The sequence below is a fragment of the Brachyistius frenatus genome, unplaced genomic scaffold, assembly GCF_029030835.1.
Source record: "Brachyistius frenatus isolate BFR_SWC_R1_liver_20210118 unplaced genomic scaffold, ASM2903083v1 Contig_424, whole genome shotgun sequence".
NCBI lineage: Eukaryota > Metazoa > Chordata > Actinopteri > Embiotocidae > Brachyistius > Brachyistius frenatus.
This window is the reverse complement of record NW_027211023.1, coordinates 35,001-62,500: the sequence shown is the minus strand read 5'-3', so window position 1 is coordinate 62,500 and position 27,500 is coordinate 35,001. Positions and strand designations below refer to the sequence as shown.

Here is a 27,500-nt window from a genome sequence, read left to right as displayed (position 1 = left end):
CTTCAACATCTTTAATGTCTTCAACGTCTTTAATGTCTTCAACGTCTTTAATGTCTTTAATGTCTTCAACGTCTTTAATGTTCTCAACGTCTTTAACGTCTTCAACGTCTTTAATGTCTTCAACGTCTTTAATGTCTTTAATGTCTTCAACGTCTTTAATGTCTTTAATGTCTTCAACATCTTTAATGTCTTCAACGTCTTTAATGTCTTCAACGTCTTTAATGTCTTCAACGTCTTTAATGTCTTCAACATCTTCAACGTCTTTAATGTCTTCAACGTCTTTAATGTCTTCAACGTCTTTAATGTCTTTAATGTCTTCAACGTCTTCAATGTCTTCAACGTCTTTAATTTCTTCAACGTCTTTAATGTCTTCAATGTCTTCAACGTCTTTAATGTCTTCAACGTCTTTAATGTCTTTAATGTCTTCAACGTCTTCAATGTCTTCAACGTCTTCAATGTCTCCGTCCGACCACCTTCGATATGTCGTTGCGCTGTCGCTGCAACAGCCCTGCGGCCTGGCTGCCGTTTCCACGGCGACACGGTGGATGAAATCACCAACCTCCCTGAACAGAGTCCGGTCTCTGACAAGACCACACACACACACACACACACACACACACACACACACACACACACACACACACACACACACACACACACACACACACACACACACACACACACACACACACACACACACACACACGCACGCATACACACAAATATACACACACACACAAATATATACACACACACACCTACACACATGTACACACTACTCAATCAGAAGGATGGACGTGTGCTAACAACAACCAGTTACTGTGATCAACATTTCTGTTGACTCAACACTATTGGACAATTAAAAAAAGGGGGCGGGGCTCCACCGCTGCACAAACTATATGTGCATTCAGGCAACTTCCTGTTCCTGCTGTCAAAGAACAACATTTAAAGCTGAACAGTAGAAGTTGTGGTATATGTTGATGGATTAAAGGAGAAGAGCAGCCTTGGAGATACTTTGTGGATTAAATAAAGGATGATGATGATGAAGAGGAGCAGGATTAGGAGGAGGCAGAAGATGCCTGGGAGGAAGAGGCCTCGGGGTATTCTGGGTATTCTTATGCTAATCTATCACCTGGGAGAAGAGGCACAGAGCAGAGGAGCAAACAATGGCAGCGGAGACACAAAGTCTGGCTGCAGTCTGCCCTGAATGGGAGGCTGCAGCACCCAGAGGCTCGCCTGCAAGGAGGAGGAGGAGGAGGAGAGAGGAGGCTGCTGCAGCACCCAGAGGCCTGCCTGCAAGGAGGGGCCCCTGGAGGGAGGAGAGGAGGCTGGCTCCAACAATTAGATTGGCTCCTCCTCCTCCTCTCTGACCTCCATCAGTCTCCTCCTAGTTCTCCTCCCTGAACTCCTTCAGTCTCCTCCTTCTCCTAGTCCTCCTCCCTGAACTCCTTCAGTCTCCTCCTTCTCCTAGTCCTCCTCCCTGAACTCCTTCAGTCTCTGAGTGGTTTATTTAGTCTGCTGCTGCTCTTCCAGAGCAGGAAGTGGAGACACATTAAGGCTTGATTATTGATGTCTGGTCTCTCTTGCTTCAGGAGGAGGAGGAGGAGGAGGAGGAGGAGGGGGAATGGATTATTAATGCCTGCTCCCCCTCCACCTCCCCCACCAAGGTCCAGTGTCACTTTACAGCGTTTTAACAGTTCTTGTGGGAGCCTGTGAAGTTACTAAATGAAGCCATTAAAACCTTCTATGAAACCTTGGTGAACATTTAGGAAACACAGCTGAGCTCCGGACCAATCAGCTTTCACGTTGAGTTCATGTGTAGTCAGGGAGGAGGGACAAGAAGCTGTCAATCATGGATATACTCTGTCATCCTATTGGTCGAGGAACAAGTCGTAGGATATTTGAATTCATGTTGTCTGATCCCGGCTTGAAGAGATGTGAAGTCTTTGTTTGGTTTTATTTTCTACCGAACCAGTTGATGATGTCACCGGTGTTGAACTTTGAGGAATCGAACCTCCAACCCTTCCAGTGCCGCTGCCTTGCTCTGCACTAAACAAACCTGCGGTCTTGAGTCAGAGAGCGGACTGATCCGGGTCATATTAAATCAATAACAGAGTATTTGTGTTCATAAAGCCTCCAGCTGCGACACACTAATATCATTTTACAGGAGAGTTTTTACAGCACTCTGCAGCCAGATATGAGCCCTTATTGTTCCCAGCAGAGCTCACGTTCCTCCACTACTCTTAACCGCTCTGCTTGGGTTTCTATCCCTCCGAATTTCCCAGCATCCCCGGAGCGGTGTGACCTCAAATTCCTTCCCTCTCGGTGGGGTGGGGGGTGGGGGGAGCACGGCTCAGTGGTTCCCTATAAGGGCGGTTTATTCTGTACAGGTGGGGACGGACAACAATGCATCCTTTCATTCCCGTCACACCGAATGTTCCTCCTCCAACACTCTGATGGCACGGGGGGGGGGGGGGTATTCAGCAGCTTTTCTGAAGTTAAATCACTCATTAGGTTTTCTTGTTCTGTTGGTCGGACTTATGGAGAATGAATAAATCTCAGGATGTCTTCTCCAACAACTCCTGCAGGGAGAAACAGATCAGGAGGCGGAGACCTCTGGGGAGGGAGACCTCTGGAGGGGGAGACCTCTGGAGGGGGAGACGTTTGAAGGGTTGCCGGTTTGATTCCTCAGTCATGCTTTGGGTTAAAATGCAAAAGAAATGTCTGCAAAATATGTCCACATATTCAGATTCAGAGAAATGACGTGTTAAATTCAGTTAAAAAGACACGAGTATCTTCTATTAAGTCTCAGGTGGTTCCCAATCTAGGGGTTGAGACCCTCTTACAGGTCACAGGATAAACGTTAGGGGTCAAGAGATGATTGATTTGGAGAATAAAAACAAAAAACTTAGTTTTAGCTGTTTTATTTGTTTTTTTACGCCATCTGAATCCCAACGCTTTATTTTTTGGAGACATTTTAAATGACGTAGAATAAAGAGATTCTCTAATATCACTGGTTTGTTCAAGGATCGTCAGAAATGTAAAAACCTGACGAGACTTCTATAAATGCTGTAATGTTGGTGTTTTTTTTAAAGAACCTGCAGGTTGTTTGTTTCAGACGGTTAAATTTGCTGAAATGATCTTTTAATTCCATACGAAGATACTTCGTATAACTTCAACCAAAGCTGGAGTGTTTTTCACAATAAAAGTCATCCGGTTGGTTCTGGAGCTGGAGATTAGTTTCACAGGTGTTATTAAAACCTGTAAAACGTCTAATTTGTTCTCCTTCTCGAGTAACAAGAGTTGATGTCTTCAAACTATTTAAAAAAAAACAACTAAGAATTTAAAGGAAATAACACCAAAGAAATGTTTGTATTCGGTGTTTTGCTGTGATTACGAACAAGTTTTATCCAAGTATCATTTTTGCATCCTCCAGTTTGGCATTCTGGCGGTTTCTTTATTTTTGGAGCTGGAAGTGACCATATTTGGATGAGCTGGGGGAGGAGCTAGTTGTGTCTCAGACACGCCCCCCTCCCACTGAATGTTGTGCAAGAAAAGAAGACAATCTGCCTCTGAAATGAACTTTCAAATATTAATATGGAGAATCTAGGAGGTAATTTTAAACGTGGACTCTCAGGATGAAGAAGGAGACGCTGTTGTTTGACTGAGAATCAGAGCGAAGGATGAGAGACAAGTCTGAACAGGAGGAGGTGGTGGAGGAGGAGGAGGAGGTGGAAGAGGAGGAGTGAAAGTTAGCTGACACCTGGAGGGTTTCTGTGTTGTTTTTTTTCTCCTGGAGGTGAATGACTGAAGTATGTTTCAGTCGTGTGTGTGTGTGTGTGTGTGTGTGTGTGTGTGTGTGTGTGTGTGTGTGTGTGTGTGTGTGTGTGTGTGTGTGTGTGTGTGTGTGTGTGTGTAGGGAGGATGGGAGAGGCGTGCTTCCTGTTGGGGGCTCCTTCCTGAGCCTGCCTCGTCTTGTTCTGCGTCTGTGTGTGTGTGTGTGTGTGTGTGTGTGTGTGTGTGTGTGTGTGTGTGTGTGTGTGTGTGTGTGTGTGTGTGTGTGTGTGTGTGTGTGTGTGTGTGTGTGTGTGTTATCTCTCCGTGCTGCTGATCTCTACAAACAAACTTTAGGTTTCTGTTGTGGCGGTGAGGTGAAGATTCTCCCACTTTCTGTTATCAACACAAACACAAACACTCTCCTCTGGTTGGTTTGTTTCCAGGTGAAAAGGCGTCCGTCTCTCTCATCCTGCGTCCCTCAGACTGAGACGGTGTCCTGTTCTCTGATTGGCTGTAGTTTTTAAGAAGGCAAACACCTTTTTGTCTTTTTTTATGTGACTTTTTTCATTTAAATAAAAAAAACAACTGATTCATAGTCGATAAATTGCTTTATATTTTTTAGTATTTCTGAGTTATCTTTGTTCAGAGATCTACAGACAGACTCACCTGCATCATCAGGTGTGAATCCAACTAAACTCCTCCCCCTCTCAGACCGGCAGAGGGAGGAGGCGGAGCTTAGAGCCTGTTTACAACTGAGTTAAACTTTTACTTTAATTCTTTAATTTCAGTCAGGACGAGTTTAAAAAGAGATTTTTGACATTTAAATATTTGGTGTGAAAAGTTGATCCTGCTGCTCTCTGAACTTATTGATCCTCCTTCATGAGGTCACATGACCACCAGGAATCCTGATCAACCAATCAGACGATCAGCTGATCAGAGACTAGGAGGATGTACTGCCTCTCGACCCGAACAGGAGACGGGTCTGAGGGGCCCAGAAGTGTGTGTGTGTGTGTGTGTGTGTGTGTGTGTGTGTGTGTGTGTGTGTGTGTGTGTGTGTGTGTGTGTGTGTGTGTGTGTGTGTGTGTGTGTGTGTGTGTGTGTGTGTGTGTCTTTGTTCTCCTCAGTCAGAGATGTGTGACAAGTGGGTCACAGGTCGGACTTCTTTGTCCCCCTCGGGCAAATGAAAAGTGACAGACACTGGCCACTAATCCCCCCCCACCCATTTACTCCCCCCTCCCTCCCCGCCCCGCTCGGCACCACTAATTGCAGCACGCCGTTTGTTAGCGTCTGTAATTGCAGAACATCCCATGACCAATATTTCGGTAGTTAGTGGGACGGGTCATGGGCCAATGGGGGTGGGGTGGGGGGGAGAACAGAACCTCTGTCAGAACCAGACATGGTTCTGGTCATCATGACGTTAAATTTCCTGCTTCTTTTCCTTCTTTCAGGGTTTTGGACCCAAACAGCCAGTGAGACCCGACAGGACCTGATATTGTGATATCACCCTCCAGAAGCCCCGCCCCTTCCTGTCGCCTGCTCCTCCTCCTCCCAGACTCCTGCTGTGGATATCAGAGCTTCACCAGCACCGGGGTCCAGTTCCGGTGCGGTCTCAGAGCGGTGCTGCAGGATGGCAGGTGTCCCGGTCCACGTGGCCGTGTTGGCCGCCGCGCTGATGATGTCACTGTCAGCTGACGGTAAGACGTTCAAACTGTGTTTTAATATTCAAGCACATAAAACATGACAAGTTCCATAAATAGAAGAAATAAATATTTAAAAACATCCTCAGCTGGTCTTCACAAGACGGTTTCTAGGAACTCAAATATGAATATTATTTAAATAAAGTTTAATTAAATTAATGTTGCCTGACCTTTTTAAACTTGATGACCTTTGACCTTGCAAAGCCAACTGTTGATGGATGATTGACAGGTGATTGACACCGTCAGGTGATCAAAACAAGTGCCTCTTTAAACATCTGTGATGTTGTGAAGCTGAAGTAGTGATTTAATAATTATTCATAATCATCAGAAGTATTTTAGAAAACATCACAATTATAATTTCACTTGTGTGAACGGACAAAAACTTTTTGACGGGAAGTATAGTGTTGCCATGGAAACCTTAAGTTAGACATATTTGTTTTCACGTTTTTGGAAAAGGAAGTTTGCAAAATTTACTGTTCACAGATTTTTGTTTTTGTTTTTTTTGTTTTGTTTATCATCAAACAATAACTGAAGAAATCTTAAAATCATTAAAAACAGCCAGGCTCCTCCTCCTGCTCCTCCTCCTCCTGCCCTTGCCCCTCCTCCTCCTGCTCCTGCCCCTCCTCCTGTCCCTCCTCCTCCTGCCCCTCCTCCTCCTGCTCCTCCTCCTCCTGTCCCTCCTCCTCCTCTTCCTCCTCCTCCTCCTCCTGAGGTGAACAGGATTCAGTTTGTGGTGGGAAATCTCAGCAGCTCAGAGCCCCCCCCCTCCCCCCCCCTCCCCTCACCCTATGCAGGAAGCTGTTGAACTGATTGTTGCCGCTCTCACTTCCTGTCTGCTCATGAAGCGTTTCCTGTATGGCACCTCGGAGCCGCGAGCGGCGCTGAATGCTCCAAACATCCATTGTTCTCCGGAAATATCCGTCCGTCCCTCCGGAGACAAATCGCTGCCGTGGAAACGTTTTATGTCCCTCTGAGGACGTTGTCTGGGAGCCACGGCTTTCGACACACTTTTATTTTCTTAATCAGTACGCCGAGTCAGCAGATCGATTAATAATATATTAATAGTACAGGAGGTTTTTAACAGAAGAGAAGTTGGAAATGTTTTTACTCCATAAAGCACTTAAAATTATTAATAATATTAATTTATTAATATAATTATCAGTCGACACATTAAATTCAGCTCTAAAACACGGATACATTTTTAAGTCTTACTCTGAGTCTGTTTTAAGGCTGCAACTATTAAATATCTTCATTATCTTTTAATTATTTTACTTTCTTATTTAATTTTTTGTGATGAATTGATCATTTATGAACGTCACAGTTTTTAAATAGATGACTTCAATTGTATTTTTTTGTTTGATCAAAAGTCTAAAACTTAAAAGATCGTCAGTTTAAAGTGAAAGAAAATAAAGAAAGTACCAAAAAGAAAATCCAACTAAAAAAGCTGAAACTTCTTTAAAAATCTTCCTCTTTGAGATTCGAGGTTTCGTATATTTATTATATTCTAATTGTTTTGATCAAAAACTACGATGTAATTTGTAGGTTTTTGGGGTTTTTGTCTGTAAAATGAGTTAAAGTTGAAGAAGATAATGCAAACTGCAAATGAGAAGTCATTTTTATTGATAATGCAAAGATTTGTTTTTTTAAAGAATAACTTAGTTGAACACTGCAGATTTAATGAGTTTGTATTTATTAATGTGACGTCAGTGTTTCCTGCAGAGAAACGATCTCAACCATCTTCTGCCGTCATTAAACTTTGATGATCGTCTGCGTCTTCAGCAGAGAACGAAGAAGTCAAATTAAAAGAAAGTCTTATTTTGCGGTTGGTTTAGTTTCGCTTCACATCAGAAAGCCGTCTCCTCTGCTCCGTCTTTATTTCTCTGCTCTGACTATAATGATGCTGTTAATTACCTCACTGGGAAGCTTCCGTCGCCACGGCAACGCAGGTTGGGCCGAGTAAACATCCACCGGCAGGAAGTTGTCGGAGGAGCGGGAGGTCGGCGTTTTAATGAGAAGACTTCAGGGTTGTAAAATGTAGAAGTTTAACAGGAGACGACGTGCAGCGTTGTTTTAAACATGGTCTGTTTGTCCTCTCGGGCTTCACACCGCTGATCATCCACCTTTTATTACTGAGGCTGCAGCTCCACCTGCAGACACCACTCAGGGCGGAAAACACTCGGATCGTACAGACCATATTCTCCTGTAACGACACTGAAATGACAACACGGCAGGAAAGGAACAAATAACAATAAGACTCATAAATGATCTGTTGGTTCTTCACTGAACTTCCTTCACAGACTAAATCAGCTGTTGACCTCATTTCATGAACAAACTTACATTTCGCACTTTTAACGTGACTCTAAACTCGAGTGTAAAACCTTCAAGTTTCTCAGAAAGACAGAACAAGTCGAGACAAACGAGGCCTTCAAAATAAGAGCGCAGCAAGGTTGCAGTGGTTTCTGTCGGACGAGATCCCTCAGAACTAAAACAGAAATGTGTTTCTATTTTACGTTTCATGGCCTTTAAAGTCGTATCTGACAATTAATGTTCCAACGAACATGAAAGTCCTAAAATCCTGCAGATAATCGGCTCAGAGACAAATAACAACGAAAAAAGAACGTTTTTGGATTTTTCTGCTGCTGCATCGCTGCTGCATCGCTGCTGCATCGCTGCTGCATCGCTGCTGCATCGCTGCTGCATCGCTGCTGCATCGCTGCTGCATCGCTGCTGCATCGCTGCTGCATCGCTGCTGCATCGCTGCTGCATCGCTGCTGCATCGCTGCTGCATCGCTGCTGCATCGCTGCTGCATCGCTGCTGCATCGCTGCTGCATCGCTGCTGCATCGCTGCTGCTGCTGCATGTAAATACACAGCTGCCTCTTTAAGAGTCTCGTTACCCAGCGTCCTCTCTGCCAGACCTCAGTCTCCACTCCGACTGCCGGCACAATTAAGCACACATGTGGATGGAGACAGAAGCAGAGCAGCCATTCCCCCCCCCCCTTCCTTTTCCTCCTCCTCCTCTTCATCACTCCTGTCACTCAGAACTTCTCAGCCAATCACAGCTGTTCTGGCCCTACGGGGAGGCAGGGTGATGACATCATGGCTCCATTTTGACTTTTTCATGTTTCGAGACGTCGGCGTACGTTTAAATGAAACTTTCGTCTCTGAACTCCGAACCGTTAAAACACCTCCAGACATCTTCTGCTCTCCATCTTAGTAAATATCACAGAAAGGAGGAACAGCTGGCGTATGAATAAGAAGTGTCAGTATTTTAAGGAAACTTTAACCTGAAACAGAAACGTCACTTCTTCTTCTTCTGCAGCGGTTTAACGACTCAGACTGGAGCGTTAGCACCACCTGCTGGTCATCTGACTCAATACCTGACTCCTTCATATGAAATGGCAGTTGTGGATGGAAACTGGGACATTATTGGGATGATAGGAGAGTAAAGAATTAAATAAAGAATAAAACCAACCAATCGCACCTGCAGGAAAACTACAAAACAACATCATCATAAAAATCTTTTAAATATGTGGAAAAACAAGCATAATATTTTAATAAATCTTCATGTGTTGTCACCTGTTATTGTTTAATATTCATGGTTTCATTTTACTGTAAAATATTTCTTTTAATCAATGAATCTTTTAAATCACAGATATTATTTATTTAAAGATGTAAAATAGGAAAAAGAAGAAACATTTTAAATAATACAGAAAAAAAATCATCTCAATTAATTCAATGAAGTAAATATTAAAGTATTAAAACATGACTTTCTGTAATGATTAAAATATTAAATATGAGCAGATATTTACAGTAAAAAATTAAGTTAAATGATTTTACAATAAACGAGGCTGGGTCCTGTTTATCTGCATGTTGTGACCTTTGACCCCCTCAGCTTGTTACTGTGGTCCTTATATGGAGCTTCATCACCTCCTCCTCCTCCTCTTCCTTCTCCTCCTCCTCCTCACAGCTGATAGAAGAGGAATGTTTCACCTCCAGAGTCGCTTTGATAAATCTGATCTGGAGTCTGTCTGAGGCGTGATTAACATAAGGAGTTTTGTGTGTGTGTGTGTGTGTGTGTGTGTGTGTGTGTGTGTGTGTGTGTGTGTGTGTGTGTGTGTGTGTGTTCCTGTGACGCGAACTTAAACAGGAAGTAAATAAACGTCCATAAATCTGCTGAGAAACCGTCAGTTCAGAATTCCCCTGAGAATCTGTCTGATTTAAGGTTTCCTTCACTCTCAGAGATCCAGTGATGTTTGTCTGAGCTCCCATGATGCACTGCAGACAGGAAGTGCTCACACACACTTCTGCTTTTATTGTGACAGTCTGGCTAACAGTGGTCTCTTCCTGTAGCTGACATCATCAACATGGTGGTTAATGAGCACTCCTGTCCGCTGGTATAAACTGAACTCAGTCCTTCCTTCCGTTTGTGTGACCCGTTTCTGGTTCTGACTCTCGTCTCTCTGTCCAGCTGCAGGTCAGAACCCGGACCACGTCCTGCAGGGAACGGGGGTGAAACCCGAGGCCCGGCGGCCCGGCGAGGACTCCACCATCGCGCCCGAGGACCTCCCTCGTTTCCTGAGCTGCTACTGCTCCGGACACTGTCCCGACGACGCCACCAACAACACCTGCCAGTGAGTAGAGTCCAATAGAGACCAATGGAGACCAGTAGAGACCGGTGGAGACCAATGGAGACCGGTAGAGACCAGTGGAGACCGGTAGAGACCGGTGAAGACCGGTGGAAACCAGTGGAGACCGGTAGAGACCCATGGAGACCGATAGAGACCGGTGAAGACCGGTAGAGACCAATGGAGACTGGTAGAGTCCAGTAGAGAACAGTGGAGACCGGTGAAGACCGGTGGAAACCAGTGGAGACCGGTAGAGACCCATGGAGACTGGTAGAGTCCAGTAGAGACCAGTGGAGACCGGTGGAGACCGGTGGAGACCAGTGGAGACCGGTAGAGACCAATGGAGACCAGTAGAGACCGGTGGAGACCAGTGGAGACCGGTAGAGACCAATGGAGAACAGTGGAGACCGGTGAAGACCGGTGGAAACCAGTGGAGACCGGTAGAGACCCATGGAGACTGGTAGAATCCAGTAGAGACCAGTGGAGACCAGTGGAGACCGGTAGAGACCAATGGAGACTGGTAGAGTCCAGTAGAGAACAGTGGAGACCGGTGAAGACCGGTGGAAACCAGTGGAGACCGGTAGAGACCCATGGAGACTGGTAGAGTCCAGTAGAGACCAGTGGAGACCGGTGGAGACCGGTGGAGACCAGTGGAGACCGGTAGAGACCAATGGAGACCAGTAGAGACCGGTGGAGACCAGTGGAGACCGGTAGAGACCAATGGAGAACAGTGGAGACCGGTGAAGACCGGTGGAAACCAGTGGAGACCGGTAGAGACCCATGGAGACTGGTAGAATCCAGTAGAGACCAGTGGAGACCAGTGGAGACCGGTAGAGACCAATGGAGACTGGTAGAGACCGGTGGAAACTGGTAGAAACCAGTGGAGACTAGTAGAGACCGATAGAGTCCAGTGGAGACCAATGGAGACCAATGGAGACCGATAGAGTCCAGTAGAGACTGGTGGAGACCGGTAGAGTCCTGTAGAGACCAGTGGAAACCAGTAGAGTCCAATAGAGTCCAGTAGGGTCCAGTAGAGACCGGTGGAGACTCAGGATGATTCAGAGGAAGCTGCTTGTAGTTTGAGATCAGAAGTTAAAAGAAGCTGATTAAACGTTTCCTGTTTTTATTTGTCACATGATTGTAAAGAAAACAAAAACAAAACGATGTTTCAAACATGTGATCGATGAATCGAGACAATAACCGGCAGATGAAACCGTCATGTGTTGTCTGCTGGTTCCTGATCAATCAATCAATCAGTTATTGATTAAAGTGATGGTGTGTTTGTGTCGTCAGGACCAACGGTCAGTGTTTCGCCATCATCGAGGAGGACGAGCTCGGAGAAGTGCAGCTGACATCGGGATGCATGAAGTACGAAGGCTCCCACTTCCAGTGCAAGGTACACACATACACACACACACACACACACACACACACACACACACACACACACACACACACACACACACACACACACACAGTACATTTGTCTTATTATTAACAGGTCCACCAGACTGATTCACATATTTGGTGGGTTTTCAATAAAAATCTGCATTTTCACATCATTTTTTATTATTATCACCAAATGGGAGTAAAAATGTTCCAAAAGTGTAGAAGAGTTGAAAGTAAACAAACAGCTTCCAAAAAGCTTAAAGAGAAAACCAGACGAAAGAATCTCGATGAAAGGAGGGAAACAAAAACGTGTGTGACTGACGGGCTGCTTTGATTGACAGGACTCCCCCAAAGCTCAGACCAGGAGGACCATCGAGTGCTGCAACACCAACTTCTGCAACCGAGACCTGCAGCCCACGCTGCCCCCGCAGGCCTCCCCCGGTAACTACAGCTCTGTGACTTGGGTGTTACGACGGGTGGGCCGGGAGCCACGGCTTTAACCCCACTGCTCGTTGTTGTGTTTGCAGAGGGAAGCCCCCATTGGTTGGCCTTCCTCATCTCCATGACGGTCTGCTGCTGCACCCTGATCTGTGTAACCGTGGTCTGTTACTACAGGTAGGAACGTTGTTGTTGTTGTTGTTGTTGTTGTTGTTGAGGCGGTGCAGCTGTAACTCTCTGTCTCTCAGGTATAAGTGGCAGAGCGAGCGGCAGCGGTATCACAAGGACCTGGAGCAGGAAGTGTTCATCCCTGCAGGAGAGTCTCTCAAAGACCTGATCCACCAGTCTCAGAGCTCCGGCAGCGGCTCCGGGCTCCCCCTGCTGGTAAGAGCGGCACACTACACACACCTGGACCAGACCAGCTGCGACAACGACTGCTTCTATATAACTATAAATATCGGCGACCCGTCCTGCAGGTGCAGCGGACCATCGCCAAGCAGATCCAGATGGTGCGTCAGATCGGGAAGGGTCGGTACGGGGAGGTGTGGCTCGGCCGCTGGAGGGGAGAGAAAGTGGCCGTCAAGGTGTTCTTCACCCGCGAGGAGGCCAGCTGGTTCAGGGAGACGGAGATCTACCAGACGGTCCTGATGAGACACGAGAACATCCTCGGTACCGACACATACATACCTCCTAGAGAACCCAGTTAGAACCAAACCTCCTCTGGAGGAAGGATGTGGTAGATGCTAGGAGAGGGGCATTGTGGGTAATGTAGAGAAGAAGAATGAGGATGTCATCAGTTTAACTGAGACTGAGTTACAGGAGGAATCTTTGTCAAACTTTTCTCTACTTTGTTTTTAAAATCTTTTGTTACTTTCTATTTCTAGAACGTTATTGAACAACTCTTCTGTTGTCTTCAGGCTTCATCGCGGCCGACATCAAAGGAACGGGCGCCTTCACGCAGCTCTTCCTCATCACCGACTTCCACGAGAGCGGCTCTCTGTACGACTACCTGAAGCTGACCACGCTGGACACGCCGGCGCTGCTGCGACTCGCCTACTCGGCGGCCTGCGGCCTCTGTCACCTGCACACGGAGATCTACGGCACGCAGGGTAAACCGGCCATCGCCCACCGAGACCTGAAGAGCAAGAACATCCTGATCAAGAAGAACGGAACCTGCTGCATCGCCGACCTCGGCCTCGCCGTCAAGTTCAACAGGTTCCCGCTTTAATCGCACGATTGTTCCCGTCTGCACGAGAGATTAATGTCCTGCTCTGTTAACTATGACCTGTCGTTGCCGTAGCGACACCAACGAGGTGGACGTCCCCCTGAGTACCCGGGTGGGGACGAGGCGCTACATGGCTCCCGAGGTCCTGGACGAGAGCCTCAACAAGAACCACTTCCAGGCCTACATCATGGCCGACATGTACAGCTACGGCCTGGTGATCTGGGAGATGGCGCGGCGCTGCGTCACCGGAGGTACGAACGTCAACACGTCACGTTAGTCTCCGACATGCTGCTGGGATTATTAACGGGAACGGGATATCGGTAGCAATAATGAGGGACCAGGTGTGTGGGACCAGGTGTGTGGGACCAGGTGTGTGTGACCAGGTGTGGGACCAGGTGTGTGTGACCAGGTGTGTGGGACCAGGTGTGTGTGACCAGGTGTGTGTGACCAGGTGTGTGTGACCAGGTGTGTGGGACCAGGTGTGGGACCAGGTGTGTGGGACCAGGTGTGTGGGACCAGGTGTGTGTGACCAGGTGTGTGTGACCAGGTGTGTGTGACCAGGTGTGGGACCAGGTGTGTGGGACCAGGTGTGTGTGACCAGGTGTGTGACCAGGTGTGTGGGACCAGGTGTGTGTGACCAGGTGTGTGACCAGGTGTGTGTGACCAGGTGTGTGGGACCAGGTGTGTGGGACCAGGTGTGTGTGACCAGGTGTGGGACCAGGTGTGTGTGACCAGGTGTGTGTGACCAGGTGTGTGGGACCAGGTGTGTGTGACCAGGTGTGGGACCAGGTGTGTGGGACCAGGTGTGTGTGACCAGGTGTGTGACCAGGTGTGTGGGACCAGGTGTGTGTGACCAGGTGTGTGACCAGGTGTGTGTGACCAGGTGTGTGGGACCAGGTGTGTGTGACCAGGTGTGGGACCAGGTGTGTGTGACCAGGTGTGTGTGACCAGGTGTGTGTGACCAGGTGCGTGGGACCAGGTGTGTGGGACCAGGTGTGTGTGACCAGGTGTGTGGGACCAGGTGTGTGGGACCAAGTGTGTGTGACCAGGTGTGTGGGACCAGGTGTGTGGGACCAGGTGTGTGTGACCAGGTGTGTGTGACCAGGTGTGTGTGACCAAGTGTGTGTGACCAGGTGTGTGGGACCAAGTGTGTGTGACCAGGTGTGTTTCTGTGTGCAGGTATGGTGGAGGACTACCAGCTTCCGTACTACGAGATGGTTCCCTCCGACCCGTCCTACGAGGACATGCTGGAGGTGGTCTGTGTGAAAGGTCTTCGTCCCACTGTGTCCAACCGCTGGAACAGCGACGAGGTCCGTTTATCTTTCACATTTATTCTGACATTCAGCTTCATCGGAGAGTTTACGATCAATGTTTACGATCAATGTTTACGATCAATGTTTACGATCAATGTTTCTTATTTCGGTCTCTGACTTCTGTTTCCTGTCACTTTCTAACTGCTGTTTTGAATTGTTATTAATGATGTTATTGATCAGTGTTATTGATCAGTGTTATTGATCAGTGTTATTGATGGTGTTATTGATCAGTGTTATTGATCAGTGTTATTGATGGTGTTATTGATCAGTGTTATTGATCAGTGTTATTGATCAGTGTTATTGATGGTGTTATTGATAGTGTTATTAGTGGTGTTATTGATCAGTGTTATTGATGGTGGTGTTATTGATTAGTGTTATTAATCAGTGTTATTGATGGTGTTATTGATCAGTGTTATTGATGGTGGTGGTGTTGGTTTTATTGATGGTGGTGTTGTTGATGGTGTTATTGATGGTGTTATTAATCAGTGTTATTGATGGTGTTATTGATCAGTGTTATTGATGGTGTTATTGATCAGTGTTATTGATCAGTGTTATTGATGGTGTTATTGATCAGTGTTATTGATGGTGTTATTGATGGTGTTATTAGTGGTGTTATTGATCAGTGTTATTGATGGTGGTGTTATTGATTAGTGTTATTAATCAGTGTTATTGATGGTGTTATTGATCAGTGTTATTGATGGTGGTGGTGTTGGTTTTATTGATGGTGGTGTTGTTGATGGTGTTATTGATGGTGTTATTGATCAGTGTTATTGATGGTGTTTCCGCAGTGCCTCCGGGCCATGCTGAAGCTGATGTCCGAGTGTTGGGCCTATAACCCCGCCTCCCGCCTCACCATCCTCAGAGTCAAGAAGACACTCGCCAAGATGGTGGAGTCCCAGGACATCAAGATCTGACCACCCTCTTCTTCGTCCTCCTCCTCCTCCTTCTCCCCCTCCTCACACTCAGCCTGGATCGGACCGGACCGGCTCTCCTGAGCTCCGACCTTCATCAAGGGGAGGAAGAGGAGGAGCTGGGAGATAAAATGAGAAAGGACCCGTCTGAGGGCTGAACTCTGCTCCTCTTCCTCCTCTTCCTCCTCCTGCGCGGTTTGACGCTTTCTGTGAAAGCCAAACGAGACAATGACGACTTCCTGTGGAGAAGGGGAGAGGGGCGGGGCTTTCGACGCTCGTTGTGAATGAACACAAAGTTGTTGTTGTTTTTTTTAAGGTCACAGCCTTTCTCCTCTTCTGCCCGTTTTAAAATGCCAATATTTTTTTTTTTTTCTCTTCAGGACTGAGTTCTCCTGCCATATTGAAATATATCTCCACTCTTAAAGTAGAGTTAACTATAAAGACAAAATAAGGTACTATTATAATATGTGAATTTGAATGTGTACATAAATGTAGAGATTAGATGCCGTGCGTCCTGATGAGAGGATCTAAAGACCCAGAACACTGCTGCAGTGGTGTCCACGTCCAGCGGCTCCTCGGAGACGCCGACGGGAGACAACGGAGTCCGCTACCGAGACGTCTGCCGTCCTGTTTGTCTGTCTGTCCACTTCCTGCTTCCTGTCTGTCTCATGGGAAGGTTGTGTAAAGAGCTGCAGCTGCTTTGGAAGCTCATTGGTGGAGTTAGACGTCAGTGGGCGGAGCAAAGAACACCAAAAGAAAACGTAGCGAACAAGATCTGCACGAAAATATCAGGCGGGAATCATGATATTCTGATTGGCTGCTTTTCTACGTAAACTTAAAAATGTTTCATTGTGGGATCGGACAGAATTAAACGCAGATTTATCGCTAACGAAATCGTTTGTTGCAGCCTTTTATGATCTGGTGTCGAGATCAACGGCTGATTAATGAGAGTTTTAAAGTAAAGATAAAAACAGTTACATCGGTCTGCTTCTCTAAAATGTAGATTACCTCGTTATTTGGCTCCTCCCACTGAGTTTAAGACATCCAATCAGATCATTTCTAATTTTGAAAAACGTTAGTAAAAACGAAACTAAGCTTAAATTTGGATTAACCTTCATTTATTTCTCGATAAGAGTCCCTCCCTGCAAACTGGAAGTCATGGATGTCGTATATACAGAATGTTATGCGCTTTGGGGGCGGGGCTATTTATAAGGGGCGGATTTATGCATTGCCCCGCCCACCACCTAAACAAAATATAAACGGACTCTGAGATGCTGATGGTTACAGGAAGTAGATCTTAATATTTTCCCAATTACATGATCATCACCATGAAATAAAAGTCGTTACAAATTAAATCGTACATCCCAAAAATAAAATACTCCCGTTTTATCGACCTTATAAATTCAAGTTTCTGGCTTCAGTCAAAAGATTCGTAGTAAACGAAGTTTGGTGCTACGATTACTTTTGCTGTTTTTGTGTATTTTTTCCTGTTTCTCACTTTAGAAAGTTGAACGACAGTAACAGAAGGAAAAAGACAATCAATTGCTGATTGACTCAAATTTGCCGAGATAATGTTCATCTAAATAATGAATAACTTCATCAAACAAAGTAAAAGATTTCTGCAACCAGCAGCATCTCAGATGATAAATTAACTCTTCGTGGACGCGTAGTTTCGCTCCGACTTCCAGCTTATGTTGACTTTAATTAGAATAATAGGAAATTATTGTCATTATCTGAAAGTTCCTGGATGTATTTAGCCTTAGCTTAGCACAAAGATTGGAAGCAGGTAGAAACTGATAGCCTAGCTTGATCAAAATTTAAAACCTAAAAAAAAACGTGTCACATTTACGTGTTTTATTTAGTTTCTTGATCCGGTGTCGGAATACAAATATTTTTTTTTTTGGAAGCTGTGCTAACAGTTTCCCCCTGCTTCCAGTCTTTGTGCTAAGCTAGGCTAACCCAGGCCACAGAAAATGGCAGACTGTTGGTTTCCATGGCAGCAGGGCAACGTGCTCGTGTCAGTGTGCACGAAGCTAACGTTCGTTCAGTAGCTATTTAAGAGCCGTAACTGTCGTGTGTTTCTCTGTAATTAAAGCCCAGTATAGGAATATTCTCTAATATGTAAATCCTACATGTTGTTCTGTTTGTTTGTTTTGGTGTTGTTGTTGTTTTGTACAGCATCTGGTTTGGTGCCTTATGAGTTTACCAAGGAAATGAAAAACTCTGTATACAGTCTGTCCAATGTACCGATTTTTAAGTAAATAACCTTATTTTAGTACACTACCTCCGCCAGCGTCCAACGTTCTTCTTTTCTATTTTACATTTAATGTGAGGAAGCATATTTCTGACAGGAAAAAAAACATGGATGATCAATTAGTATTCATGTTTAAAGAATTATTTTTGAGGGAATTTTAAAGCTGTTTATGAACTGTGATACAACTTTTACTTTCTGTAAAGTGTTCTCGTGAACTTGCACTGTTGTATTTGTAATTTTAATCTTTTTGTTCCAGGTTTGTTGGTCTTGATTTTATTTCTTCAAAACAGGAACATGAACTCAAGTCAAAATAGGAAAACCAAGATGATAGAATATGAATCCTCAAATCCAAAATAAATAAATAGTCAGATCTCGTTAACTGAACAATTTGTTCTTATATTTTTTTCAAACTTAAAATGACAAAAATCAAAATGTTAAATTATCCTTTTGACTAAATATTTTGGGTTTTAAATGTTCCACTTGTGATTTAGCATCATTGTTTGGACATTTACTTTAAAATTATTAAAATATGTTTTTAACTTTTCAACAATGCAAATCTAAATGTTAACTTTCCTCAAATTGGTAAAAAGTTTTTCAACTTAACATGGTAAAATTTTTTGCTTTTAACTTTAAAGACATTTACTTTAACATTTGTAGATTTATTTTCTTGCAACTTAATTCATATTTAATGTCATTCTAACAAAATATTGAATGTTTTCAGTTTTTAAAGTTAATTTCTGTCAATACAATTTTTTTACGCTTTTTAAATCGTGTCAATTTTAAACCTCAAGTCAAATTGTTATTTTAAATCCAGTTAAGATCAAAGTCTTTTTCATTCAAAATTTAAGTTTGTATCAGAATGTACATTTAAAGTTTTTTTTTTTTAATTAATCTCTTCAGAAATGAGCTTCCAGACATGATGATGAAAATGTTTAAACTGTTTCCTTAGCTGCTGTATTTGAACACAGCGCCACCTGCTGGACAAACACCAACACTGCAGCTCAGGCAGGTGGGAGTCAGGACACTTTACACACCAATAACAAGTTTAATTAATGAGATGATTTCATAGAAAACTTCACTTGTTGATTTTATTTTCATTTGACTAAGAAAAAGCATCACAAGTTCATTTTTAGAGGCTGAAACCAGAAATATTATTTGTTTCTAAATGACAATAAGAAACTACGTGAAGGCGGTTTATGAAATGACCACACGGAGTCTCTGCGTCCTGTCAAAACGTTTCCGTCTTTATTACGCCTACTTGTCCTCGGGCTTGTTGAAGCAGTAGGTCAGGCAGCACTTCCCGCAGTAGTGGCGGTCGAAGTGGCTCGCCATGAAGACGCCGGCGCCGCACTCGTCGGCGGGACACTCGCGCCTCAGCCGGTGGATTTTACCGTTCTCGTCCACCTGGAAACATAAAAGGAGACGAACGTTAAAAAGAGTTTTGGAAAGAAAAAATAGAGGCAGAAAAATGTAAAGTTTCCGGTCTGAACTACGATGAAACCGAGACACTAAATGTCCCGTTGCTTCTTTATTTGACATTTCAGCTGACGGGGTTTCGTACCTTGTAGTATTTGAGCACGGCGAGCTTGACCTTCTTCCTCTTGTGCTTGTTCTTCTTCGGGGTGGTGTACGACTTCTTCTTCCTCTTCTTGGCGCCACCGCGAAGCCTCAGCACCAAGTGAAGCGTCGACTCCTGCGGACGCAAAAGAAACGCCACGTTAGAAACACGGTTTAATGAACTTCTCAGAGTTTCAAGTTACTTTAATCGAGATGTTTACCGAATGATCCGAGACGCGTTTCTCACCTTCTGGATGTTGTAGTCGGACAGCGTGCGTCCGTCCTCCAGCTGCTTCCCAGCGAAGATCAACCTCTGCTGGTCGGGAGGGATTCCTGCAGGAGAGGAAACAGGAAGTGAACACAAGAGGAAGGCGGGTCGACAGGTGACGGACAGCTGACAGGTGGGAACCAAACTTCAGCAGCTTCACAGAAACCAGCTCAGATTTACATCCAGATTCAATTTAGAAATCCTGTTTTAAGCTCCTGATTTTATTTTGACAGTTTCAGGAGTGAATGCTTTACTTCCTGTTTAGATTTAATACCTTTAAGTTTGAACTGTAAGACTGAAACATTTAGGTTTCAAATCAGGATTATCAATAATCAAACTGATCAGGTCATTGACCAGATGAAGATGGTTTCATTTTGAGAGACGAACCAACATAAAACTGGACTTTCAGAATAAAAGCATTCTTTCAGACAAGTAAAGAAGCAGCTAACAATTACATCGACTTACAAAACTTTAATAATTAGGCGCCATATTTATACACCCATCACAAAGAAATTAGAAACTCCAACTGTAAACAAATAATTTAGTCTTGTGACTAATATAAACTTTCATTAGTGATTATTATCTCAGTCAATCAGTTATTTTGTCTATAAAATGACAAGAAAACTAAATTATGGTTGATTTAATCTCCAAATGACATCTTTAAACGTTCAGATCAATAATCTAAAAGATCTTTAAACTCCTCTCAGACTGATGTTTCCTGTCAATCAATCAATCAATCAATCAATCAATCAATCAATCAGTTTGATGGACTCACCCTCTTTGTCCTGGATTTTGGCCTTGACATTTTCAATCGTATCTGAAGGTTCAACCTGCAGCAGAAAGACACCAGACGGTCAGGACACATCTACTCCGTCACGTGTTCACCGGTAACACGGATGTTACTTTTACTTTGAAAGTAACTCAGCAGGATGTAGTTAAAAACCCGCTGCACGTGTTTACTTAGCTTATTTTAGCCACTTAGCTTCGACTTGTACAGAATACATCAATCCGATGTTTAAACACTGTGGCTGCTGATTCCTGTTCCGTAAACGGGTTGAACATGAAAACATGATATTCAGGAAAGTAAAAAACAGAAAAAGGCTCGTTAACGGCAGTCCGTGAACGCCGCATCCCTTCGGCTCACCCACCTCGAGGGTTATGGTCTTCCCCGTGAGGGTTTTGACGAAAATCTGCATTCTGGCGTTTAATCCACCTTAAACGGGACGACAGACACACAACGTCACTCTGCTGTACGGTACCGGACCGGAAATCTGCCGTTAAAAACGGTTATTTTGACATAAAAAGATCAGAAACACGGAGCGGGATCTTACCACCGGCTCACCTCTAATGGCGGATCATGAGAAGAGGGCTTTCAGAGCGAGCGACGGGGTTTCCTGCCCGCGTTTTGCACGGAGTTAGAAGTGACCGCTGTAGTGCCTGATCAGAAATAAACCGCCAACACGACTGCTTGTAGTTTCTATGGTCGTTTTTGTTCTCACTAGAATTTAGTATTGACGCTATTCTAGATTTAGATTTTACGTCAAATTATTAAACTTATTTTTTTTAAAAGGCAACTTAATCTTTTACAAAAAGTCATTTCCCAGGTAAAACTTTCTCCGTAACCATGGTAACACGGGCGTTTACAAATGGGCCTCCCGCTACATGACAGCAAAACGGAAAGTTAGCGTAAAAAAATAGAAATAAATAACAATGTCTGAGCTACAGAAGTCCCGCAGCTCGTCTTCCAGACATCCAACACCGGACATCGTGATTTCTGAGAGCGACGGGAGGTTTTTCCGGTCTCTGTACGACTCCATTGATCAAGAGAAGAAGTACCTCCAGTGTTCAGAGAACCCGGATGAGGTCCGGTACTTGATCTACCGCTCCGTCTTCCACAAGGTACCGATCAAAGTCAAGAAAATAAACTATTAAAGATCAGAAACCAACACTTTAAAATGAACTAAACAACAGTTTGTATGTATTCATTGTTTCTACAAAAGATGGATGACAGCTTGTCCTCCTTGTTCCCGACAGGTGATTGGACGAGCGACGGCCTATAAGAGACTCCTGATGACCATAAAGATGGAGTACGATGACGTCATCAGGGAGATGAAGAGGAGGGAGGATGAAGTCAGAGCGTCTCAGAGAACAGCTGCGGCTCAGACGTCACAATCACAGCTGCTGATAACCTGCCAGAGACAAGCCAATCAGCTGAGGGACAGGTGTGTGTGTGTGTGTGTGTGTGTGTGTGTGTGTGTGTGTGTGTGTGTGTGTGTGTGTGTGTGTGTGTGTGTGTGTGTGTGTGTGTGTGTGTGTGTGTGTGTGTGTCTGTGTGTGTGTGTGTGTGTGTGTCTGTCTGTGTGTGTGTGTGTGTGTGTGTCTGTGTGTGTGTGTGTGTGTGTGTGTGTGTGTGTGTGTGTGTGTGTGTGTGTGTGTGTGTGTGTGTGTGTGTGTGTGTGTGTGTGTGTGTGTGTGTGTGTGTGTGTGTGTGTGTGTGTGTGTGTGTGTGTGTGTGTGTGTGTGTGTGTGTGTGTGTGTGTGTGTGTGTGTGTGTGTGTGTGTGTGTGTGTGTGTGTGTGTGTGTGTCTGTGTGTGTGTGTGTGTGTCTGTCTGTGTGTGTGTGTGTGTGTCTGTGTGTGTGTGTGTGTGTGTGTGTGTGTGTGTGTGTGTGTGTGTGTCTGTGTGTGTGTGTGTGTGTGTGTGTGTGTGTGTGTCTGTCTGTGTGTGTGTGTGTCTGTGTGTGTGTGTGTGTGTGTGTGTGTGTGTGTGTGTGTGTGTGTGTGTGTGTGTGTGTGTGTCTGTGTGTGTGTGTGTGTGTGTGTGTGTGTGTGTGTGTGTGTGTGTGTGTGTGTGTGTGTGTGTGTGTGTGTGTGTCTGTCTGTGTGTGTGTGTGTGTCTGTCTGTGTGTGTGTGTGTATGTGTGTCTGTGTGTGTGTCTGTCTGTGTGTGTGTCTGTGTGTGTGTCTGTGTGTGTGTCTGTCTGTCTGTGTGTGTGTGTGTCTGTGTGTGTGTGTGTCTGTGTGTGTGTGTGTGTGTCTGTCTGTCTGTGTGTGTGTGTGTGTGTGTGTGTGTGTCTGTGTGTGTGTCTGTCTGTGTGTGTGTGTGTGTGTGTGTGTGTGTGTGTGTGTGTGTGTGTGTGTGTGTGTGTGTGTGTGTGTGTGTCCCTTTGTGGTGGTTTTGTGTCTCTGTGTTGTTTTGTGTGTCCTGACATCATCTCTCTGTTTGTCTCTTTGCAGGATCTCGGTCCTTCAGAGGGAATCAGCTGATGTTCAGGAGGACATCAGGAGACAGAAGACATCTAAAGAGACGAGGATGTGGATCGCCGGTACGTCTGAAGTGTGTTGTGTTGTTGTTGTTGTCTTGTGTTGTTTCCTCTGCAGGTTTGTTGTTGTTGTTGTTGTTGTTGCTGTTATAACTTTCTGGAAAAAACAGCTGTAAAGTGAATCAGACCTGAAATCATTTGACTTGTTTCAAATGACTGAAACCTGTCGTCTGTCTTCAGGACCCAGTTGTCTTCAGGACCCAGTTGTCTTCAGGGCCCGGTTGTCTCTGGGCCCGGTTGTCTCTGGACCCGGTTGTCTCTGGACCCGTCCAGCCGCCGTCCTAACCTCTGGTCCGTTTCCCCCTGCAGGTCTGTCAGTAGCCCAGTCCGAGGACCCCGAGGCTCTGGACCGACACCTGCAGGTTCTGGAGGCCCAGAGAGCAGCTCTGCAGAACCAGAGGAGCCTCTGTGTCCCTCTGGAGGTCCAAACCCGGCTGGACGCCAAGCTGCAGGACGTTGAGCGCCACCGAGACCATCTGAGCTCCCAGAACCAGAACCTCCGAGTCCTGTAAGGCCAGACCCACTAAAACCTTCTGACTTCTGTTTCAGACACAAACATACCTCAGAAACATGGGAACCATATGACCTTCAAAATAAAAGCGCAGCAGCAGGAATTCTGTAGACTTCAAAATAAAAGCGCAGCAACAAAAATTCTGTAGACTTCAAAATAAAAGCACAGCAACAGGAATTCTGTAGGACTCCAGGTGGTCATTGCTCCATAACTGCTGCTAAACTTCCACTGACAGCTCGTTTCTGCTGCCCCCTGGTGGACAAAGTGAGAGCATAAAGCGTTGTGTGTGTGTGTGTGTGTGTTTTCCTCTCTGTGTGTAGATATAATCGTTTGAGGTGTGTGAGCGAGTGTCTGAGCCGCTGGGAGGAAGAGGAGGATGAGGAGGAGGAAGAGGAGGTTCCTCTGGAGGAAGTCCTGGGATCCATGCTGGAGGACGTCGGACAGATCGGCGGTGAGACGATTCAAACAACAGCAGGAAGTTTAGTGATTTCATGTCTGTTCAGAAGGAAACAATAAAAAATGGAGATGTTTCGTATTAAAAAAGTTTCATGTTCCTGTTTGTTTGTGACGTGTCATCGTTTTATTTCCTGCAGCGACGGACGGAGACCCTGATCTGTTGGAGGACGAGTTCAGACTGCTGTTGGATCACCTGGACAGGTGTGTGTGTGTGTGTGTGTGTGTGTGTGTGTGTGTGTGTGTGTGTGTGTGTGTGTGTGTGTGTGTGTGTGTGTGTGTGTGTGTTCTCTGACTCCTGCGACTCTCCCACAGGTTCATCGAGCTCTTTGAGTCGGATCGGTTCGAGGACGCTGCTCTGCTCGCTGCCAGATGTCCTGGAGGAGTCCTGAGAAACCTGGACATCATGGACATGTTCAGAGGTGGACAAACACACACACACACACACACACACACACACACACACACACACACACACACACACACACACACACACACACACACACACACACACACACACACACACACAGATCTTTAAGACTAAGTTTCTTCATCTCCACTCCACTTGGCTCCTCCCCCTCAGGTGTGCAGGCCCCCCCGGGGTCGCCCCCCCCTCTCCTGCTGTTCTTCCGGGCCCTGCTGGTCACTGTCCCGGTGGGCGGGGCTCTGTCGGCGGTCCTCTCCCTGCAGGGCGTCCTCTGCGCTCTGCAGCACGGTGGCCTGCGGCTCGTCGCTCACGCCGTCACTCAGAACAAGTAGGACCGCCCCTTCCGTCCGATTGGTCCGACGGACGCCGTGCACGTCCTCACGCAGTCTGTCCTCTCAGGTTGACCTTCTCCGAGGATCTCGGCGACCTCCTAACTGAGCACGCTCAGAAGGATCCCGGCGGGGCCGACATGTGTCTGGCGTTGGCGACCGTCGTCTACGAGTCCTGCAGGCTGGACAGGAAGACCGCACTGAGCATGTGCAGGAGAGGCCTGGTCCACGGCGCCGCCGAGTTCATGGAGCACTGCCAGGACATCAGGACGGGTGTGTGTGTGTGTGTGTGTGTGTGTGTGTGTGTGTGTGTGTGTGTGTGTGTGTGTGTGTGTGTGTGTAACATGTCCTTCATGTCTCTGTCTGTCTCTCAGAGGACATTTTGTGGGTCCTGTCCCACTCTCCCAGCCCCTCCCTCCTCCAGCTGTTGACTGAGCCTAGACGGGACCGGGCGGCCATCTTGTCGGTGGGCGTGACCTGTGCCGCTCTGCTGGCCGACCCTCAGCAGCAGCAGTTGGCACTGCAGCTGCTGGACGGCTTCGTCGGCCGAGGACAAGGTACGTCCACTCTTCGCCGGTGGTTTTAGAAAGTGACCTCTGACCTCTGACTTCGCCGTACGTCTCTGTCCTCGCAGGTCGTCTGGAGGAGGCGATCCTGGAGGACGCCGGCTCCTCGGTGGATGTCTGGACGGACGTGGCGTCTCTGTGCTGGGACATGCAGCGGGCCGACCTGAGCCGGGTCGTCCGGTCCGTCCTGCTGGACCAGAGCGGGACCGGAGTCGTGTCCCCGGACCCGGAGGGGGCGGAGCTGATGGAGCACGTCTTCCTGTGACACCTGCAGGTAGAAACACGTCAGCAGAGTCCAACTGATGTGATTGGAATCAGAAAATATTACATATATTTTAAATCTTGACAATTTGAATTGTATCTGGAACTTTCTGTGGAAATCAGTGTCTTCATTTCTCGTGCCATCCTCTAGGGGGCGCTGCAACCCGTGTTTATCATGAGGTCATAAATAGATCAATAAGGAAGGAAGTTGTCTGAAACCTCTGTAATGTCCTCATTAAACTGGTTGCTGACGCAGGTCCTCACAAATCCTGACACACACACACACACACACACACACACACACACACACACACACACACACACACTCAGCAGGTCAGACAGAGGAGCCTTTGTGTCGGTCTGAACCACATCAGAGTGAATGAAGCCTCACACACGCTGAACAAACTCTCCCACCAGTCTATAAACATTCCGCCGTTTACCCAGAATCCTCTCTGGTCGCGCTCTCCGTCTCTCTGCAGAGTGGATCCAACCGTCTGACCGGAAATTTATGAAAACAGATATTTAATGTTTAAACACTTTTTAAAGAAACTCCGTATGATTTTAATACGTTTCCTAAAAAATAATTCTCTAAAAATAGATGACGTTTAACCACAGTTTAGACCCTGGGTGTCAAACATACGGCCCGCCAGGGGGTCCAGCTCGACCCGCCGGATGACTTTGCTAAGTGTGAAAATTACAGAAAGACATAAATTGCATTTCTATGAGAATATGGAGGTTTATGAGTACAAACGTTTTGTAATTTTTTTAATCGATCCAGTAATTGCTTCAAAAACAGCGTAAATGCGACGTCTGCTCCGGAGGAAGCAGCTCGCTGCGAGGGAGTCTGCAGAAGAGAGCCCAGGCTAATTCTGAGTTTTTGGTCTTTATGTTTCCAGTTTATTGTAGAAAGACCTTAAAATAGGGTTTATCATCCAAAAACCTTCACCAATGATTTAAACAGAGAAATATTGTTGTTATGTCTGCGTTATTATGCTATGATTTTACTGGTCGGGCCCACCTGAGATGAAAGTGGGCAGTATGTGGCCCCTTAACTAAAATGAGTTTGACACCCCTAGTTTAGACTGTTCTACTGTAAACATGGATGAAGTGCAGTACCACTGACGACCACCAGGGTTTTAAGGTCGGGACGGAAAAACAGCTGTGAAATTGTCTGTTTTCTGTTCATAAAAATTAAATAATAAACCAGTGAAATCAGAATTTATTTCATGGATCTGAAGCTGAGTTTTAAGCTGCAATTTATTTACGTCTGATGAATTTTGATGTTGCTGTTTTACGATCTAAATTTAGTCTGATGAAGCCTGGACGCAGAAAAACGCACTGAAATCCACTTTTTTCTTCACGTTGATTTCTGCTCATCAGATTCACACAAACACGACTTCAGATCGACGATCTGAAACTGAGCCAACGTGTTTCAATAAAACCACAAAATGTTAACAAAAACAACAAAAAATATCCAACTTGCTTTTTTCAAAGGTTCTCAGTAAATGCTTTATAACGTGATGCAACAGGTTTTTGGGGGCGTGGCTAATTTGATTGACATGTGGTGAAGTCAGGTTTCCAGTATCAACACACGAGGTGTCCTGTTATGTGTTCCGTTTGTCCTCCTCTGGTTCATTACCTGTGGATGATGTCATTAGGTGTGTGTGAGGATGGAGGGGGAGGAGCTTATGATGAGGATGACCTGTCAGAGATTAAAGGAAGAGAACGAGATGCAAAGATTCACTGCTGACTCACAACCTGCCTCGGTCGCAGCGAATCGATCTGCAGTGTGTGTGTGTGTGTGTGTGTGTGTGTGTGTGTGTGTGTGTGTGTGTGTGTGTGTGTGTGTGTGTGTGTGTGTGTGTGTGTGTGTGTGTGTGTGTGTGTGTGTGTGTGTGTGTGTGTGTGTGTGTGTGTGTGTGTGTGTGTGTGTGTGTGTATTACCTGTGTGTGTGTGTGTGTGTGTTTCCATGTGTGTGTGTGTGTGTCAACATGTGTGTGTGTGTGTGTGTGTGTGTGTGTGTGTGTGTGTGTGTGTGTGTGTGTGTGTGTGTGTGTGTGTGTGTGTGTGTGTGTGTGTGTGTGTGTGTGTGTGTGTGTGTGTGTGTGTGTGTGTGTGTGTGTGTGTGTGTGTGTGTGTGTGTGTGTGTGTGTGTGTGTGTGTGTGTGTGTGTG

The 27,500-nt window shown here is 45.8% G+C and overlaps 3 protein-coding genes across 5 annotated transcripts in view; 2 read left to right on the top strand and 1 right to left on the bottom strand.

Moving 5' to 3' along the window:
• LOC138637022 (bone morphogenetic protein receptor type-1A-like) overlaps positions 1–17,660 on the top strand; it is a 35,887-nt gene extending 18,227 nt beyond the window's left edge. Inside the window, exons 3-13 of one of the 2 annotated variants that reach the window (XM_069725453.1) lie at positions 5,226–5,471; positions 9,951–10,107; positions 11,395–11,497; positions 11,832–11,931; positions 12,018–12,105; positions 12,177–12,312; positions 12,405–12,597; positions 12,846–13,143; positions 13,229–13,404; positions 14,333–14,463; positions 15,255–17,660. In XM_069725453.1, the coding sequence (XP_069581554.1) occupies positions 5,405–5,471; positions 9,951–10,107; positions 11,395–11,497; positions 11,832–11,931; positions 12,018–12,105; positions 12,177–12,312; positions 12,405–12,597; positions 12,846–13,143; positions 13,229–13,404; positions 14,333–14,463; positions 15,255–15,380 (1,575 nt within the window). In that variant the 5' untranslated portion in view covers positions 5,226–5,404 and the 3' untranslated portion in view covers positions 15,381–17,660. Of the gene's footprint in view, positions 1–5,225; positions 5,472–9,944; positions 10,108–11,394; positions 11,498–11,831; positions 11,932–12,017; positions 12,106–12,176; positions 12,313–12,404; positions 12,598–12,845; positions 13,144–13,228; positions 13,405–14,332; positions 14,464–15,254 lie in introns of both variants that reach the window. The other variant, XM_069725452.1, reaches the window with a different exon arrangement.
• A 1,194-nt stretch (positions 17,661–18,854) lies between these two features.
• Positions 18,855–20,821, bottom strand: rps27a (ribosomal protein S27a). 2 transcript variants are annotated; one of them, XM_069725456.1, is made up of 6 exons: positions 20,788–20,821; positions 20,605–20,669; positions 20,232–20,286; positions 19,436–19,521; positions 19,193–19,324; positions 18,855–19,035 (listed from the first exon to the last, which is right to left on the bottom strand). In XM_069725456.1, exons 2-6 carry the CDS (start codon positions 20,650–20,652, stop codon positions 18,886–18,888), a joined length of 471 nt encoding a protein of 156 aa, XP_069581557.1. In that variant the 5' UTR covers positions 20,653–20,669; positions 20,788–20,821; the 3' UTR covers positions 18,855–18,885. The 2 variants fall into 2 exon arrangements, with proteins under 2 accessions (XP_069581557.1, XP_069581558.1); XM_069725457.1 differs by having other exon boundaries at positions 20,799–20,820.
• A 260-nt stretch (positions 20,822–21,081) lies between these two features.
• LOC138637025 (clathrin heavy chain linker domain-containing protein 1-like) lies at positions 21,082–25,350 on the top strand. Its single transcript, XM_069725458.1, has 11 exons — positions 21,082–21,355; positions 21,491–21,678; positions 22,693–22,781; positions 23,088–23,286; positions 23,610–23,740; positions 23,883–23,946; positions 24,058–24,164; positions 24,326–24,497; positions 24,569–24,771; positions 24,873–25,055; positions 25,133–25,350. Exons 1-11 carry the CDS (start codon positions 21,167–21,169, stop codon positions 25,327–25,329), a joined length of 1,722 nt encoding a protein of 573 aa, XP_069581559.1. The 5' UTR covers positions 21,082–21,166; the 3' UTR covers positions 25,330–25,350.
• Positions 25,351–27,500: the final 2,150 nt, after the last annotated feature.

Bases quoted from the DNA above. Each gene is read 5' to 3' on its own strand.
- rps27a (XM_069725456.1), bottom strand. From the start codon at position 20,652: ATGCAGATTTTCGTCAAAACCCTCACGGGGAAGACCATAACCCTCGAG. The intron at 20,287-20,604 runs GTGGGTGAGCCG...TTTCTGCTGCAG, and splicing joins GGAAGACCATAACCCTCGAG to GTTGAACCTTCAGATACGAT. The intron at 19,522-20,231 runs GTGAGTCCATCA...CCTCTCCTGCAG, and splicing joins CAAAATCCAGGACAAAGAGG to GAATCCCTCCCGACCAGCAG.
- LOC138637025 (XM_069725458.1), top strand. From the start codon at position 21,167: ATGTCTGAGCTACAGAAGTCCCGCAGCTCGTCTTCCAGACATCCAACA. The intron at 21,356-21,490 runs GTACCGATCAAA...TGTTCCCGACAG, and splicing joins ACCGCTCCGTCTTCCACAAG to GTGATTGGACGAGCGACGGC. The intron at 24,165-24,325 runs GTGGACAAACAC...CCTCCCCCTCAG, and splicing joins CATCATGGACATGTTCAGAG to GTGTGCAGGCCCCCCCGGGG.